The following is a 20441-nucleotide window of genomic DNA, read 5'->3' as shown; positions in this document are numbered from 1 at the left end:
ACATGTGTCATGTCATGATTATGAAGATGTCATGTCAGTCTTATGCACACCCCTTCAAGTAAAGTGTAACCTATAGTAATTATAATAATATATAGCAATTATATATTATTATAAAATTATGATATCAATATAAAATATAATATCAATATAAAATTACAATATCAATATATATAAAATGGAGACAATTCTGCTTAAGCAATTTTATATCAAACGTCAGGGAATTATCGAGTCGATTTTGAACTCACGCATTTCTCATTTTTGAGAAAAAAGAGAACAAAGAGTTGCCTGGATTAAGTGAATATTTACTTATAATCCATTTAAAAAGAACCCTGCAGATCCATCCATCATTTGCAATGGAGGAAGTCTATTAGGCTAAGTTTAACACCTGCGTGAGCTGCTTGCGAACGACTCTGTACTGCGGGTGCGGACATTTCTAGACTTAAAGCGTATGAAAACACTAAAAATACAATAAAGAGCTTAAAGTACAAACAAAGACATGACCATTTAGCGTGTGGGTGTCAAACGCGGCAGTGAGGGGAACTGTCTGTCACTGCGAGTGTGTGTGCAATCTGAACCGATCAGGGAGTTTGTGTGTGAGCTGTTCGGATCTCTCCTCCTCTCACACTTCCTCAAACACACTCTCCCTCCCTCTGAGGTCGCAGTCCTCCTGTCCGTGTGTGTATCAGCAAGACTCATTTAGTGTGTGAGGACTGTTTTAAAAGTGTGTACGCTGAGGGGCTGAACTCAAAGCCCCCCGTGGCCGTCTTGATAGCAAACGGAGCCAGTTGATTTCCCCCAGAGACTCCAACGCAGATGGTGTGAGCAGTGAGGGGAAAAGTTTATGACAGCTCTGCTGTTTTCGGTTCACGGCTGCCCCATGGAGCTTTTTGATTTTACGGTTGCAGCTATAGACTTTTGACCGGACTGTTTGACTCAGTAATGCACTTGTATCGGACAGAGTCACGTTCGGGATTGAATCTCGGACCGCAGTGAATCCTGTAGCGGAGTCACGCACTGGAGTTGTTTTGGGTTTTATTGACATTTTTTCCCACTGCGTTTTTGTGGACGTTCTTTGGATAGCATTTTTTTAAGGTAATACTTGTCTGTTTACAGTCATTTGGATGCTGCTAATGACAAGTTAGCTGTGTGCATGCAGTTATTTTTCTGTTGTGAGACGCGCGTGTGTGTGTTTTGCTTTGCTTGTAATGTAAAGGTCACCCAGCTCCAGAAATGTTGTCTATGTGTGCATGCGTTTGTCATAACCACAGAAACACATTATCAACTATAATCAGTGTGTAGGCTATGTGTATGATTCTTGCATTTTTATTTATGTCTATCTATATGGGGTTTTCATCAAATGTCATGCAGCTGTGTGGCATAGGCTACTTGACATGTTAATTATCAATTACCCAAACAAACCTTTTTAATAAGTTCCATAGACCTCACCGTTGGACAAAGCTATAGTTTCATATTTCTACAGCTGTTGTCTACTAGATTTGACAATTTGAAGGAGAAGTGTTAAAATAGCTCAGATATTCTCCTTTTCCATTCAAAAGTACAGCGTTTTTCATTTTTGGCTTTGTTGGAAACACTTGTGGTGGACACCCAGAGGTTGGAGTTCTCAGTTTGAAGTACTTTGTCTCAGATATTTCTTCTCATAAATAAAAATAGACTCAAATGGCAGTAAGAGCATAGTGTAATCAATGTGGAAAGCAGAGGGTGGACTATTTCAGCTTGTGAGATTTTGATTTAAAAATTGAGTTTATATTGAAATCTCTTCTTTTGCTTGCAGAATTTGGCAAATCTGAGCACAGTTTGAGATTGAGATCTCCTGTGAAACTCTAAAGGAGACACAATTTACCTGGGTCTTTTCCCTCAGGAGATAAAGCAGGGCATTTAAGCCATTTGCTCTTCTTTTATTCCCATATCTACAACCATTGAGATATGAAAGATCTCTTATTCCTATGGGCAGAGAAGCATTTTGTGTACTAATAAACTCACAGTGAATTAACTCAGCAGTTTAGAGGTTCGTGTTGAGTTAGAGGAGGTGTGGAGGAGAGCGGCAGAGGGGGAGAGGTAGATGGAGATGCAGATAGAAACTAATGAAAGGAATGAACAACAATCTGTCAGCTCACTGACACTGAAGGAAATGATATCTGGAAGAGAAGAGAACGTACTGTTTGGTGATAATTCACAAACAGAATGGGTTATGCTGTATTTCTCTGTGTTTTTAAATATTTAATTTTGTTATATAGGAGAAACAGTTAAGATTCTAAAGATGCCTCACTTGTGATTTGTCTTTTTAAAGGATAACATCACGTTCAAAACATTCTAGAGGTCCTAACCCTCTTCCAATATCCTAACCTTATTACCACACGTTATGGTGCTTTAACGTTGATGAAGGAACGTTATTTGCCAGTACGGAGAGAGCGACATCACTGTGGCTATTTAGAGGACTGATCTCCTTTCATTTTCCCCATCAAACCCTCTGTGACCCAACGCTGTGATTGTGTTTGTGATGAGGGCATGTCTGTCTCTGTCTCATTCAAGCATTGTGCAGACTGCAAACCTTCTCATCTGGTGTTTGGGAGCAGCCAAAGTCAGAGCAGAAAACAGTTCAAAAACAGTCAAAACAGTTGCATCACTTTTGCAGCTACACTCTTAAAAAAAAGGATAGTTATTGGCATCAATTGTGCCATTAGGAACCTTTAACATGCATAGAACTTTTCCATCAGACAAAAGGTTCTTTACAGTGGATAACATTTATTTTGATTATTCAAATGTTTTTCATACTTAGAAAAAAATGGTTATTTTAAGAACTGTTCACTGAAAGGTTCCTTGGAGAACCCAAAATGGTTCTTCTATGGAATCACTGTGAAAAAAAAGTTTTTTTGGAACCTTTTATCCGTTCGTATTCACTAAAAATAGATGTTTCTGTAGATTTGCAGCAATCATGGCAGCAATAATTCATCAATTGATAAAGATGTGATGGAGAAGAGTGTTCGCGCATTCACCATTTTTAAGAGCCAAGGCTAGTTTAAAATGTCTATTTCAAATGACAATTTGAAGAAGGAAAAGTGTTAAAATAGCTCAGACGTTCTCCTTTTCCATGCAAGGGTGTTTTAGGGTTTTTTCGAAACATTTGTGATGGGCAGAGTTTGAAGTTCTCAGTTTGAAGTACTTTGTCTCAGATGTTTTTCCTAACATTCTTAAGGAGAAATACATAATAGACTTAGATGATTGTTGACATACAATAATAGTATAGAGTAATAAATAGCATGGCATGGCATGGACCATTTCAGCTTGGGAGAAATTTATACTGAAATCATTTTCTTTTGGTTGCCCATTCTTATTCATTTATAAAATTCATTTATAAAAATAGATGTTTGTGTAATTCATCAATTGATTATGCAATGATGAGGAGCAGCGTTGTTGTCAAGCGCATATTCAGCACTTTTGGGAACCAATGCTGTGCCATAATTTCTTCAAGAAGGCACTACAGAAGGCAACTGTCTTGAATTATGGTCTGCAAAGTTCTAGGTTTGGCAAAAGTTTCTCACCTAGTTGTGAAGGTCTGGAGACTAAGAATATGGTCTAACTTGTCTAAACAGTTCAAACCTCAAACAAAGAGGTAGTCGGGCGGTCCATTGAACTGGAGTCAGTCATTCTGCCGAATTAGAGAAAGGACACAGCCAAAGCCATCCCAATCTGAAGGTGGCTGCAGTATCATCATCATCATCATGATCCTTAAGTGTGTCTGTTTTTAGCAACTCTGTTTCCCTAATTCATACAAAAAAAGCCAGCGAGGTGCCTCGAGGCCAACGCCCGTTGACTTACCAACCACTTCTGCTAAAATTTCCCCAAATGAGTCAGACAGTTATATGCCTACATGCATGGTTTTGCACAGATGTAAGAAGGATTCCTCAAGAGGAGTATTTTAATAAATAGAGAACCTCACATGTGGCATTACATTAGTTAGAACCTGACTTGTGGCAATGAGACAGATATACAAGTGTGGCCTCCAAAACAGACAAAAAGTTCCTCAAAGGGACTATAAAATCTTGTATATCAATACTTAGTGAATGAAAAACATAGTCCATTCAACTTTTCGCCAAATTACTCATATTGACTACATTTATTGTATGTTTTGGAGCTTGATGGTTGTTGTCCCCATCTATTTTCATTGTATTTGAAACAGTATCCTGGACACGGTTTTAAATCATAAGAGGAAAAGAAGTGAATGATGCCAAAATATTTATTTCAGGCTGAAATATTCCTTTACCATTGATATATATTTCCATACAAAAATTCTGTACGATTTAAAGTATCTTATGCTCACTGAGAGTATGTTTAAACAACAATGATGCACTAAAAATGTAAAAGTTTTTCCTTTGCATTTTTGAAAAAGTTTTGACAAAGTTGCTAAAACGATCCATTCATACGGATCCGTGAAAATTGCTAAAAATACAGCGCTGAATTTTGGCTGCCAGGCCAGTAGATGGCGATGCCACTTTGTAAACACTGCGCACATAACTGTAGACTGACCGTGTAATATATATGCGCTTGACCGTTTTCACAAATTCACATTTTTGTAGTTTACACAAAGACTATAAGGGTATTGTTTTCAAAACCGTGCACTTTGAAACCTGTTTTTGAATGTTTGCAATTCCAGGCTCTCAAAAAATGTGTTGTTATGTAAATGAATGTATGCATTTATTATTTGAAAAATGGTAATATCGTAAATTTAGCCATTTCGCCAGTCTTCAGTGTCACATGATCCTTCAGAAATCATAATAGGCTGATTTGCTGATCAAGAAACAGCATTTCTTTTTGTTATTTTTTTCCCCAACTTTTGTAGCATTAAAATGTATTTACTGTTACTTTTGATCAATTTAATGCATCCTTGCTGAAGAAAAAAAACAAAAAAACAACCAAAACTTACTGACCACAAACATTTGAACTCCTGACACATTCAAGTTGAAAAGTTGAGAATAAAACTAGGAAGTGGAACCATTTCTACTTTTGCTAATTCTTCTGAAACATCTAAAGTTGAAAGGAAACAGAAAGCCCTTATGACATCTCCATATGAATTAAGTGAGTATGATGTCATAAGAGATTTGTGTTGCCTTTCACCTTTTGATCTTTGAAATTACTGTAATGAATACTGAATAATACTGCAATGAATACTGTCGACGGCTGAGTTGAGAACAGAAATAGGAATTGGAACCATTTCTAAGTTTGCTAATTCTTCTAAATCATCTAAAGATGAAAGGAAACACAAAGCCCTTATGACATCATACTCACATAATTCATATGCCACATGTGTCAATCAAACAGCAGTGACAGTCAAACCCTGACCTTTACCTGACTGTGTACATGCACTCTGCCAGAAAGACGTCTCTCACACCCTACTGTGATTTTGGCAGGTTTTCTCCAGAACAACACACTGATATGTGCCTCAGTGCCTCAATCCTCATTTTTAGAAGTTTTGCGGTACTGATAGATATTTTTATATTCTAAACATTTAGGCCTGGTTTCATAGACAGGGCTTAGCCTAAGCCAGGATTAGGCCATAGTTCAATTAGGACATTTAAGTAATTTTTATAAACGTGCCTTAGAAAAAACTACTGGTGCGCTTTTTGAGACAAAACAAAGGCACTGATATATTTTAAGATCAGTCAGTGCAAGTTTCTTTCATTTGAAACAATATTTTTATTATTTCATTCCATTTTTATATTGAATCCTACATTTTAGTCTAGGACTAGGCTTAAGCCTTGTCTGTGAAACCGGGGGTTAAAGTTTTTATTCTTTATATACACAAACATCATATTGAATTGAATAGCATTTGTCTTCCATTTGAGAAGTTTTTGCGGTACTGATAGATATTTTTATATTCTGAACATTTAAAGCTTTTATTTTTTATGTACACTATAATATATAGCATCATGATGAATTAAATAACATTTGTCTTCCATTTTAGAAGAATGTTTTTTTTCCCCCACTAAGCTCATTTGCAATGCATTCTGGAATTGCTTAATCCATATGAATTACATTCCTTTCATTTTCTGCAAAAATCTTGGTACGCAACCTGACACGCAAGGTCATAACGTGGCTAAAATATGTAATTCCGTCTGTATGTCTTTTCAAACATCAATATCTCTAATGCTCTCTGGTCTGGTACAGGGGCATTGTGTTTCACGGTCAGTTGGACTGAAAGTGGCAATTAGCATTAGCAGCTGTAGCATTAGCTGTCAGGAGCCGTAGACAGAAGTGACCAGCAGCTGTCAGACTGAAGCACAGACAGGCAGACAGACAGACAGACAGATGGCTGGGGTAAAGCCTGCAACGTGCCCATTTTAGTTCACTCACTCAGACACACAAAGAACTGGGCGATATAAAGAATGCATGACCACTCAAGGGATTTACTGCCCTTTGGGGCGACTGAAAATGCCAGATTAATGCATCTTTTCCATCTTAATGCTCCTTTAATAATCAATGTTTTGTGGGTTTTCTTGGTTTTGCACAACAATGGCTGTTATTTAGCTGAAGCTCCAGGGATCAGATTTCTAGTTGATGAATCTGGTGCAGGTGCACTGAACGTTTAGCTAAGATCAGTATATATATATTCTGGTCCCTATATTGTTCAAAGGTTTGGGGTCACTAAGATTTGTAACTGTTTTTGAAAGAACATTTTACGCTCACCACGGCTGCATTTATTTGATCAAATACAGTAAAAGTGTAATATTGTGAAATACTATTATTTCACAATATTTGAATAGATTTTAAAATATTAATTATTCCTGTGATGCAAAAACTGAATATTCGGCAGTCATTACTCGTCTTCAGTGTCACATGATCCTTTAGAAATCATTCTAATATGCTGATTTAGTAGAAACATTTTTTTTCTTGTTATTAATGTTGAAAACATTTATTATTTTTTTGTGAAACTGATACATTGTTTTAGGATTTTTTGATGAAAGTTAAAAGGAACAGCATTTATATGAAACTGTATTTAACTTTTATTTACAAGGATGCATTAAATTGACGTTTACATTGTTGCTACAAAACTTACAATTTCAAATAAATAAAAATGTATATGTATAATTTTGTATAATATTTTGTATAGGACTTTCAGTGTTTAATAGCAATGCAGAAATTTTATCTATTTATATTTATTTATTCATTAACATAAATAAATATTGGGTAAAATTGGGTGCCATTTAAGCTAGATTAGATCTTTTATTGATAGTTTTTAGTACCTAATTAAATTCTCATTTTGCATCCATTCACCATCTTAGCTAAACATTCTCATTTATCTCTTTGCATGGAGTACATTCTGGATTCTACAAAATATACATGAGATGCTACCTTAGAATTGACAAAATTACATTTTCTCATTATTTATTTGGAACAGCGATCCAGCATATGCTTATAATGCCTAAAATTGTTGCCTAGGTGGCCAGAACTTTTTTCCCCTGAACACAGCTCTTGAGCTAGAGAAAGTGGTTCCCAGTAATAAAAGGGTCAAACAAAGCCGTGTCAGACACTAAGGCCAGCTCTGTGTGCTCAGCCCTGTCACATTCCCATGTGCAGAGTAAACATGCTTAGCAAGCAAATAGTATTAAGCATGAGCAGATGCTACACTCAGCTAACAGGTACAGAAGAGAGATCTCAAATTACAACATTTATGGTCTCTTTCTAGTTCATAAATATGTGTTGCATAGGATGAAGATCTTGCTGAGCAAGATATTTAAAGTTGAAATATGTATACACAGGAAATAAATGGTATAGAAACAATTTTCACTAACAATTTCACAAACAATTACAAAGAAATGGCAAGTAGCATTGAATAAAAACATGAAATTTAGAATATCCAATGATTATTTTACTCAGAAAGTTGGCAAAGATGTCAACGAATGTGCACCAAATAGTCAGAAGGCTCAAAAGAGGTCAAAATAAATGAGGAGAAGCATGAAAATATCCTATCAGCAAATCACATATATTCTTGTCCCGGCAGGATTAGATTTGTCACAGGATTCCCAGGTTAGCCGCAAAACAATCGGTAATTGGCTTCATCAGTTTTTCTTGTGTGAGAAAAACAGGTCATGTTCAATTTCAGATGGGACTGAAATCACAAAGTACGCCTGCGAGACACAAATTTCCATTGGCATAGGGCTTGCAGGAAAAGACTTGTTGTCAAGTAATCCATTACATCTGATTGAGATGTCTGTTACGGAAGATTGCACCGGATGCTTTCTTCATCCGTGTGCCAGGGAACACTAGCCAAGCATTGACAGAAATTTCTGAACATAACTGTTGGGATCTTTCTGTTTTTCATTGATCGATGTTGGCAGACATACCTTACATGAGCTTCTCTGTCCATTGTCATGAATGCCAGTGGTCTTCCCTGTAAGTAAACCGTCCATTGTTTACTTATTCCAAATGGGTGGTTTAAAATGTTTATTTGTTCTCTAATATTGATCAGAAGCGATTAATAAAGTGTGTGAGTCATTGGCTGAGGTTTCACTGCAGTGAATGACTGGATCTGCATGCTAATGTTAGAGAAACTTTCACAGTCATGCTGCAGTTTCTGCAGAGAACATTCCGGAGCTTTTACTTGTTAGCAGAAACATAGATGCTCTGGTTATAAAACTTCATTGACCTGTGAATGTACATTAAGATATCATTTAACAGATGCTTTTATTTGAAGCTATTGGCCACACACCTCACTCATAATTGGTTTTCTTCATTGGTTGTTTAACAAAAGTCAGTTTAAGATGAAAAAAGGGAGCTTCGGTAGTGTCTCTGAAAAAGCAAGCCAAACTCAAACTGTTGATGGGAATGAGAAAAGACTTGTGGGATTGCAAAAGTGTGGTCTTACAATTGTCTGGAAGTGTTTTGGAAGGAGTACATGGTACACTCTAAAAAATGGTGGATCAAAACAGCCCAATTGCTTTGTTTGTCCCTATTTTACCTAGCACTGGGTTGTATTTAACCCAGCATTTTTTAGAGTGTAATCTTGGACCTTGCAGATGGTTCACAGATTTTGAGAAAAGCAAAGTGAAAAAAAAAGACTATTAGAATATTTTTGCATTGCAATTTTTTGGTGTTTTTGCAGTATTACATGCAAATAACTCACATTGTAATAAAATAGCACTACAAATCTAACTACTGTAATACACACTCTAAAAAAATGCTGGGTTAAATATAACCCAGCGCTGGGTTAAAAAGGGACAAACCCAGCTATTGGGTTGTTTTGACCCAGTGGAGTGCAGTATGCCATTTTGGTGGAAATATTGTAGATTCCTGCTAAATAATCTTTTAGGAAACTTTGGAGATTTTTCAGTGAGGAATTCTTGTCAAAAAGGTGTTTTTAAGTTTTTAAATGTTCATTAATAATACCATAGTTTGTTGTAAAGTAACCATACATTTACAGTGTAATCATGGTAACGAGGAGCCAGTTGTTTTTACCTATTGTTTGGTTACCAATACAGATACCACAGTTAAACCATTGAAGATTTATGCTGAATTTTCATTAGGTTGGAGATAAGAGTGTTCCGGTCAGAGCTGCAGTTCTGTGAGAGATTGTCTAACCATCTTCTCCCCATAAACATAGGGATTTTGTTCCCTCTGGAGATTTTCTCATATACATGTTCCTGCTAATGGACATTGTTCTCATATTCCCACAGACAAACATGTACACAGTCCCAAGGTCAAAGAGTGTGAGATATTTAGCGTAGGATTTCAGAATTGTAGTATACTAAGATGTAAACAAATAAACGGCTGCAGACTGCTGTAGAGAGAGGAAACTGAACACTCTATTTTTTCATAGTTTGTTTACTGAACACACATGTAAGCAAAATCTTGATGTCACTGTCAGATTTTATTGCCGATTTGAAATGTATTATTATCGAAACAAAGATATGCACGACATAGGAGTTCTGGCAGTATGACAAGCCGATAATGAACCGATAAATGGATCAACTCTGTACTGTTTTGTCTAAAGCATTAAAATAAAAAAAACAATAACAACTAAAATCAAGAGAAGAAAAATAATTAGAAAAATATGTTAACATGTTTGTAAATAAAATAAATGTTTTACATATAATAAATGTATTTAAAGAGTAACTTTTAAGTGAGTGCAAGATGATGTTAAATAAGGTAAATAGGGAAAATAAGTATTCACAATTAAATGTCTATAGTACACACACACACACACACATACACACACACACATTATGTATATATATATATATATATATATATATATATATATATATTGGCCAATATCATTAACCAATTTAAATAAATAAATATTATACACACACACACATACACACATTGTGCATCCATCCCTAATGAAATGTTGTCTTGACCTGACCAAGATGGCCATTTAATTTTATTTAATTGATCTGTATACATATTTATACCTTACCCTTATTAATTATTATAAATTATTATTAATTACACTACAAAAAAAAGAGATCTGATAAAAAAATGAGTATTAATAATGCATTTCTATTCAGCAGACTGCAGGGGATATTTAATTCATGAACCTCATCAATAAACTCCTTTATGCCAGACAGAGAGGCTGTGCGAGAGGACAAGTCTGTCTCCGTCATCAGAGGACTAATCATCCGCCCACATAAGTACACACACACACACACACACACACACACACACACACACAGAGACGCACCCCACTCAACGCCCAATTCCTCACCTCCGCTATTAGCTTGTTAGGCCATTAGCCTCATCAGTTGTTTGACATGATAATAGAGGAAAAGAGCGAGGCTTTTCTAAATCGTACAAAAGGAAATTATGCAAATGCCAAAATTGAGTGCAGCTCCAACAACAGATACATTAGATTTTATTCACCTCTCTAATGTGTATGCTAACACTTTATTAGCTGTAATTATACACACAAGGTTGTTATGTAGCCTTTTCATCATGATTCTTTTCTACAAAGCAAACAGGAAATTATATTTTTTACATTTTCTGATGAAAATGTGAGCGATGCTTACACAAGCTAAACTTCTAAGTTGCTAGTGTGTTGTGAATGGTTGCCAGAACGTTGTTTTGCGGTTGCTAGAGGATTTTGGATGATTGCTAGGTGGTTATCTACCAAGCACTGCTAATGAGAACAGCAAACTATTTTTTTTTATCATATTTGGCATCTGCAGAGCATCCAGGCCATTATTTTTGATTGAGAGAGGGACAAAAGTTGTTTCTGTAGTATGTAATGGAGATTTTGTCTCTGATTATTGTGGTAAGAGTCTGTATTTGATGTTTCGAGCGTTCCCTGCGTCTCTGACGCAGCTGTTGGGTCTTCAGAGAGGAGTTTATAGATGGGAACTTCAGTGACGCCCCACACAGACAGCAGACAGCACTAATATATCACAGAGCCTTAGACTTGGCATGGTGACAGTTTTACTCTTCTGTGTTCATGCTGCTCTGTATTCATAGCCGCATTCAAACCAGGTGCATTAGAATAGTCAAATCTCAAAAACAAGCTAAATAAACAGCATCTATGTGGAGTGGCCCTACTGTATAGGTGGCAGGTAACAAAAATTTGTGGTTGTGTATATAAAACGCTGACTGCATTCACTGATTGTTTTTCAAAAATAGTATGCGAAACAGTACACATTGTACAATGACAACACTTTTCAAACTTTAGTATGCTACATTGTCACATGACTTCATTACATTGCATATTTCATATGGTATGTATCGTGTGTTTATTTAGCATTTTTAGCACAATTTAGTGTATCATTTTATGAATTCCTGTTTTGTGGTCAATTTTGCTTTAATAATGTGACATATTTCTGAGTAGAGGCTTGAATTCGTTCCATGAGAAAACGCTTAGATTGTGAAATGGTTGAATTCTGTTCCTTTCCAGAATGGATTTAATTGGGCCTCAATAAATTTGCTAAATTGATGTCTAAAAATAGCTATTTGGCTGATACATAATGTAATCTTAAGGCTTAAATGTTGTCAGTGAAAACGTAGTTTTAAATTTGATTAATTATTACAAGGCAAAAACGCGTTTTGGACAACCTGGGCTAATTGGAAAAACGTGCCTGTACCTACATTTTTGCAAAACTCCAAAATGTACCTATATACATGCATACAATTCACTGCAGTTTTAAGTTGAAATGAACACTAGAGGCAATAAAAAACCAACAACCTTTGTTTTCACACAAATTATCATTACGGGGCAGATTATCGATTAATACAGACTATTATGACCTGAAACTCCATGATTTGTAAAATAGTATAGTTTGATGTCTTGCATTACTTAATTAGCTCCATATGTATGGCTTTTCTGATGTAGTAAACTTGCTCGGTAGCGCACCTGGTACAGTATTACACTTGCGATGTGGGGTCTTGTGAAACATGAGTCACAATACAAGAAAAAGTCATGGTTTCTTGAGCAAATGCTTTTTTAATCTAATTTGCTTTGGTTAACATTATTGGTTATGTTTAGGGTAGGGTTATGATAGTTGCAACACTATTTTGAAACGTGTAATAGTGAAATGCTGTGATACATACAACAACCAAGATAATAAAACATTGATAGGTTCATGTTTTTTTGGGGATAAAACCGAACAAACTTTTTAGTGACACTCACTAGAGATTTCATATTTAATGTGTCGTGAAATGTGCAATGTAAAACCTTTTTGCAGAAATGTCACCACAGGCACCTTTTTCCATTTAAAAAAGTGTGCACTCAAATGAAAAAGATGCATTATGGAAATAAATTGGGTCACATTTGAATTCATCAGATTAGATATTTCAAGAAAAAAATTGGATGAAAAAATTGGAAAGGTAGTTGTCAATTGTACATTGCACTAGGATATAGTATTCCAAGCAGTGTGTTAAAAGCTACTGTATGTACTTTGGCAAATGCAGTATGTCACCCTGGGATTCCATGCATAGAGAAAATTTGCATACTCCACACAGTTTACATACTGAATGCTGCATATATAATAAGAGTAGTGTGACAGTATATGATTCCAAACACAGCTTTACTATGTGTTTATATGTATATGTGTGTGTGATGGCAGTACATCAGAGACTTCAGCAGGGTCTTACTCCGCTCCGCAGCCCTGCACTTGCTAAAGCAGCACATCTGGAGTTCATCGTAACCCACACTCTACACACACCACCCCCTCTGTGCTTATGACAACGTGGCAGTGCTGCTTTTCTCACTGTGAAATTACTTTTACTGCATGCGACAACATGACATTATAACTTTATAGTCCAGCTACTTTTGCACAAGATAGATTTACACAAAATACAACTAAAAACCTAGAATGCATAATTTGTTGAAAACATAGTGATGAGCAGCAGCATTTTACAAAAATACCCAAATGCTGCAGAGTGACTGGAATCATCTAATCATTCTTTGAAGTTGTTCATTTACATGATTTATTTAAGTGAACCGATTCACTAAAATGAATTAGACTGTCCAATGCTACATATGAGAGAGAGAGTGCAAAATTGATGCAAAACCATTGGTCGGACAAATCAATTATATCAACCCAAATTCATATCAATGGTTAAGAGATTTTGTTTAGATGCTCAAAATATAAAGGTTGTGCGTTGGCATCTATGGTTCCTTGAAGAACCGTTTCATTGTTCCAAGATTCATGCAACCTTTCCATTGTACAAAAGGTTTTTTATAGTGGTTCTTTAGATCCTTAAATTGTTCTTCATACTAAGAAAAATGGTTCTTTTAATAATTGTTTACTGAAAGATTCTTTGGGGAACCCAAAATGGTTCTTCTTTGGCATTTAGTCTTAAAAATAAAGGTTCTTTATGGGCATCAGTTGTTCCATGAAAAACCTTCAACATCTATGGAAACTTTTCTTTGCACAAAAGGTTATTTGTGACCCTGTACCACAAAACCAGTCATAAGTAGCACGGTATATTTGTAGCAATAGCCAAAAATACACTGTATGGGTCAACATTATTGTATGATACCAATATGTAACAATATGCCAAAAATTATTAGGATATTAAGTAAAGATCATGTTCCATGAAGATATTTTGTAAATTTCCTACCGTAAATATATCAAAACTTAATTTTTGATTACTAATATGCATTGCTAAGAACTTAATTTGGACAACTTTAAAGGCTATATTCTCAATATTTCGTTTTTTTTTGCACCCTCAGATTTCAGATTTTCAAACAGTTGTATCTTGGCCAAATATTGTCCTATCCTACCAAACCATACATCAATGAAAAGCTTATTTATTCAGCTTTCAGATGATGTATCAATCTCAATTTTGAAAAATTGACAGTTATGACTGGTTTTGTGGTCCATTTATGGGTTCTTCAGATTTTTTAAATGTTCTTCTCAAATGGTTATTTTAAGAACTGTTCACTGAAAATGGTTCCAAAATGATTCTTCTGAGGCATCGCCCTCAGAACCCTTTTGGAACTTTTGTTTTTAAGAGTGAACCAGCAGCAATGATTTCTAGGATATAAATCTACGAACAGCTTACTTATAGTTGTTGATTCTGTGTATTAAATTGGGAAAAGATGAAGTACTGAAACCAATCCCATCTCCAAAAATTGGAGAACAGAGTGTGCATGTCCCTGTTTGAACCAATTTTGGGTCTCCGATGCTGTCAGCATTGAGAAACACCATCATCTGAGTTTATTTCCGAAGCTGTTTGAGGAAATTAGATGCAGAGGCGGTATTTCAGAATCCTGTCTGGAGCTCAACATGTTCTGGCTCTGCCACTGTCTGAATCATTAATGAGGCCGTTGTGAGACAGAGAGCAAGAGAAAATAAGCCCTGACCTCTAAATATGACAAGAACAAGAGGTTTACTTCTGCTACTCTTTTTGTGCTCTGCATGAGAGCCTAGCGATTCTTCAGCAGATACAACATGTTCACCTCCAAATCAGAAAATAAATCCTGAAGTAATCTTCTCAGGGTTATGAAGGATAATGGTGAGATTAGATTTAGCAATTTGAGGGTTTATAGTGAGAATTATGATTCCAATAGTTAGCATCTTGATTCTAAGCCTGATGTTAGCCATGTTGCTGAGCTAAAGGATGCTAATACAAAAGTTTTGAGTCAGTTTTTTTCCCCCAGAAATGAATACTTTTTATTCAGTGAGGATGCATTAAATTGATCAAAAGCAACAGTAAACATTTATAATGCTACAAAAGATTGCTGTTACAAATAAATGCAGTTTTTTTTAACTTTCAGAATCCTGAAAAACAAAATTTCACAAATATTAAGCAACATTTAACATTAATATTAATAATGAATGTTTATTGAGCAAATCAGCATTAGAATGATTTCTAAAGGATCACGTGTCATTAGTAATGATGCTGAAAATTCAGCTTTGCATCACAGGAATAAATTACATTTTAAAATATATGAAAATTAAACTTTGAATTGTAATAATATTTTACAATATTACTGTTTTTGCTGTATTTGCTGTATTTTTGACCAAAGGCCTAAAAGCCTAATTAAGAGATTTCTTAAGACTGTTTGGTACAAAAACATACACACATGCAAATATTAGATTAAATAGTTGTTTTTAATTATATAGAACTATTTTCTATCAATTTTCAATTGCAGTGCATTCTGGGATTGCCTATTGCAATATGAAACACCCAATGCTGCTTGACATTTTTGTCAAAATTATATGTATATATTTGAACTTTGTCAATGTTTTGACTAATTGTCAGTATCCAACAGAAGTGTATATTTTTAACACGCTTTACTGTAAATAAAACTCAAACTCAGTGTAGAATATTCTGAGAAAGTTAGCTTTTTTTAAGGCAGCACTTTTGCTGTGTAATATTTTGAATAGTCAAGAGTGCATCTATGATGCTGTCTATATAGATAGGAACCTCCCGTCTGCTTTGAAAGAATGAGGTCGCACTGAGTAAAAAGACCAATTGCGATGAATGTCTCCTCAGTTTAAAGTCCAGTGCCGCTCTGATTTGAATGGAAGAAAAACAAAAAACTTACTCAAAGGAAATGGTATCACACACACACACACACACACACAAACAGCACACATCACACATATGTGCTGAGGCAGCGAGTAACAAATCTTCACTGACAGGCGTGATATGATATGATATTGATATATGATATCTCGATGGGCACAAATGTGAAGATTCTAGTCTGGCAGCTCGTTCCGCCCCTCCTTCTCTGAAAGATGTCATCTAAAATCATAAACATTCACATAAAACCCCCTTTATGATTTTATGCCTGCATGTCTGGCTGTCAGACAGTCACTTAAATGTACGTCAGGTGTTTGGCCGACTGCCCTGTTTTGCAGATATGGGATTCCCTGTCTTGTGTCTCTTGTGGCGGACAGATACACATTTATAATTCCAGCTCCCAGCAACTGTTTAGAAATTCATTTTTTAATGCTTTGTTACTGGATGGCGTCCCCTGGCTCACGATTTGAATCTCTTGAGCAGAATGTTGTTGTGGGAAGGTCTGGTGATCTCGTAGACTCATGAAAAGCACAATCTTATTCCAACTGCTAACACTAGATGGGTTTGCGTTTGGGAAGGTGGGAGAAAATGGAAAGGAAGAGCGAGAGGGTGCGAGTTGTAGAGGAGATCGGTTAAAAGTGCACTAGAGGTCAGTTCCTCTCTGGTGACCAGATTTTGCTGAGCTTAACTCATAAAGCAAACATCTTTAGTCATTGTGAAAGTTAATGTCAGTCGGTCATAACATAAAACTGGCAGGGTCAGAGGTCAGACTGTGGCATGATGTGATGATTGGCTTGGCTAAAAAAAAAAGAAAGTAAAATAGGGGGTTGAGTCCATAGATAGCTCTATTTAGGTATTCCATGCCAATGGGCGAGTCCATTAGAATTCCTTATGCAATTTTTCATTATTATTTATTTAAAATAATTATATTTAAAAAGCTACATGTATGTTTGTATAGCCTATATGTACTGAAAGTATTTGTGAAATCTAGCTAACAAAATATATATTGTGTGTTGGAGTGTTCCAGACGCTACACTATACTGTTATTCAGTAAGGATGCGTTAAATTGATCAAAATGACAATAAAGACATGTAAATTGTTGCAAAAGATTTCTGTTTCAAATAAATGCTAATCTTTTGAACTTTCTATTCATAAAAAAATCCTGAGAACAATGTATCCCAATACTGGCTGCTTAAAATTAATCTTGGTCTTCATAGGAATAAATACTATTGTGTATAATATTAAAATGTATTAAAATGGAAAACATTTATTTTAAATTGCAATAATATTTCACAGGAATAGTGTTTTACAATACTTGTCATCAAATAAATGCAGCTGGGTTGAGCATAATATTTATATCTTCTAATAATATTTACTATGTAAAACATTAACATTTACTTTATTTACGTAATATTATAAAGTAAATATAATAAATGTCATTTATTTATTTTCAGTATATTTTCTAATATTATATAAATATTGTAGAAAATAAATAAATGTAATTTAAATATTACGTAATAATACAACAACAACCAAACATTAAAATATTATATTCATTTATAAAAGTAAATATTATTAATTAAATGGTATTTAGTATTGTTTTCGAGGGATGTATCATAATATTTACTTTTATCTAATCTACATTTATCATAATATTTTCTATATAATTTTATAAAGGAAACATTTTAACATTTTATGCTTACTTTGTTTTATACAAGTAACTATAAAGCAAACATAATATTTACTTTTATTTTATAATAAATAGGCTACTCCAAAACTCTGCAAGTAGAAAAGATAAGTGAATAATAGTGCCCTATTTGTCAGACAGCCAGTTCATATCTGAATGAGCATTTTTTTTCCACAATAAATGAGCACTGCCTTTCCCACCTAGAAGCCAAACTAATGTTTTGTAAGTATTTTGCTTATCTTGACAAATGCAAATGCGGCATGGATGAAGTGAGCAGTATTATGGCATAACAGGGCAACGGTAGTGTCCTTTGTATTATTACCAGAACACCTGCCTGAGAGATTAGTCACGTGACTCATATCACACTTTCAGTTATATCATAAGCTAAAACTAACCCGTCTCCCCCTCTGTTTCGGGTACAGAAAGGTCTTTGGGTTTGGTCATGGACGAGCAGGCTGGCAGCACGGGCAGCAGCCCTCAGCACGGCCGTGGATCAGCCAAGCAGGACGTTCTCCGCTGTGGTTGGCTCCGGAAGCAAGGAGGCTTCGTGAAGACCTGGCACACGCGCTGGTTCGTCCTGCGAGGAGACCAGCTGTACTACTACAAAGATGAGGACGAGACCAAAGCTTTGGTGAGTGGCTGCTGATTTGGGATTTCATCATTTACTCACTCATTTTTAAAACTGACAGTTCGCATCTTTACATGCAAGCATACACAGATGTGCACATTACACTGTTTAAAGTCTAGCAGTTCATCCACACGCACCTATCACGACATTCTCCGAGTTCAAATCTCAAGCCAAGATGCAAACAAGAGAGGTGAGGACAGAGTGACCTGCTTTTTACCTCACTGAATGATGACTTGTCACGGTTCTTCATCTAACAATGGAGATTTTTATCCTCGAGGTCATGCAGCTGGACAAAAGTGTTTAGTATGGAATCAGGCGGGAATTTGAGAAGGTTCCATAAATCTGCCTTAAAACCATCCCGCCTTGTGCCTCCACTGAGAGGAAGACGGGCTTTTGCCCACAGGAATATTAAAGATTTATACCTTCACGTCCAAGTTTTAAGATTCGTCTCCTCTATATCTTTGAAGTTCCATGTTCAGCTTTAATTTTCATGTTTAATGCACTGTTTGAGCTTGTCGCAGGTTTCGTCAGCAGTCAGATATTGGATTTCAAGGGTAGTAGGCAGCTTCTTCGTTCAGGGTTTTCGTTGACAAAGCTATCAAAGGACACTGAATACGACTTTTGAAGGAAACGAGAGGCTTTGAAGTTCTTCAGACGACTATATTTGAGGTTTTTAAAATACTTAGTGAAGGATAGATGGTGTGACGCTCTTCTAGAATCCACTGGCAAATATTTACACAAATATGAGACAGTCTTCTATCAAAATACTAACGTCTGCCCATGTTTTCATATAAATAATGCAATGCAACTCTGGAAGTATTCAAAGTAAATTTTATAATAAATAATATAAACAGATTTTTTTTTTATCATATTATAAATATTTTGTCTAATATGATTTACTATGTATAGGTTTAACATATGAAGTGTGTAAATCTTAATTCACAAAGTATGTAAATCTTAACGATTTATTATTATTATTATACATTTGTATTATAGTGATCATATCTGCTTTATAATATTTGCATGATAATATATATATATATATATATATACACACACACACACACACACACTTTAGTCTTAATTTATTGTAGATAGAATAAAGAGATTTATTATAATATTTGCTTTTATATTTATCATAATATACTTAATTTTGCACAGTAAACATTTTATTACATTATTTTCTAGCAATATTGACTGTATGTATATAACTTTATATTATTATTAAGTATAATATATAAATAAATATACATTTTTTGATTATTATCAAAGATTTGTTATTGTATTTCTTTGTTAAAATAACCATATTTGCATTATGGTTATAATATTTGCATTATAATAATTACTTTTGTACACTAGTTTTAATAATACTTCAGTATAAATGTTTTAAGAAGTAATTTTTTTATCATATGTATTATTATTATTTATATTATTATATTTATTATTTATACTCCATATTTACTCCATATTTACACACACACACATATATATATAAACACAATATAATATAATGCTATATACTTTTTTATAGTATTATAAATATATTTATTATAATATATATATATATATATATATATATATATATATATATATATATATATATATATATATATATATATGACATATTTATAAATATTAAATAAATATATATTTACTTCATAATATAATAACGTTTATTATATTATTTATAATTTAAATTTAAAGCACAAATTAATTTATTATAATAATCATATGTCCTGTATAATTATAATATTTGCATTATAATATTTATTTGTATAGTACTATATATAAAGATTATAATAAATAAATCCCTCTATCTCTGTAGAACAAGCTGTGTGAAGTGTTTGGTTTATTTACGTTTAGTGGAAGCTGAGGTTTGCGTGAGTCGACTTGTTTGTCTGTAGCCTATTGTACAATGTTCTATTGTGCATAAGCCGCCATTCAAAGTCTCTATAGCAGTTTGTGGGTCAAGTGTACAAACATTTCTGTCAAAATAGATGAGTTACTGATTGATTCCCATTCATGTGTTGTCTGTGGGTTAATCCCTCACTGTGTCTGGACTGGTGTTTTTCGAGAGAATATTGTGTGTGAGTGTTTACATCTTTGCACACGTGGGTGTGTGTGTGTGTGTGTGTGTGTGTGTGTGAG

The 20441-nt window shown here is 34.7% G+C and overlaps 1 protein-coding gene across 1 annotated transcript in view; it reads left to right on the top strand.

The window, feature by feature from the left end:
- Positions 1–689: 689 nt before the first annotated feature.
- LOC107565390 (rho GTPase-activating protein 24-like) overlaps positions 690–20441 on the top strand; it is a 111001-nt gene continuing 91249 nt past the window's right edge. The window contains exons 1-2 of the mRNA XM_016250614.1: positions 690–1092; positions 18088–18296. Of these exons, the coding sequence (XP_016106100.1) occupies positions 18108–18296 (189 nt within the window). The 5' untranslated portion in view covers positions 690–1092; positions 18088–18107. The remainder of the gene's footprint in view (positions 1093–18087; positions 18297–20441) is intronic.

Source organism: Sinocyclocheilus grahami, unplaced genomic scaffold, assembly GCF_001515645.1.
Source record: "Sinocyclocheilus grahami isolate Dianchi unplaced genomic scaffold, SAMN03320097.WGS_v1.1 scaffold999.1, whole genome shotgun sequence".
In the NCBI taxonomy this organism is placed as follows: Eukaryota; Metazoa; Chordata; class Actinopteri; order Cypriniformes; family Cyprinidae; genus Sinocyclocheilus; species Sinocyclocheilus grahami.
The sequence above is the reverse complement of the archived record's forward strand: the minus strand, read 5'-3'. Positions and strand labels throughout refer to the sequence as shown.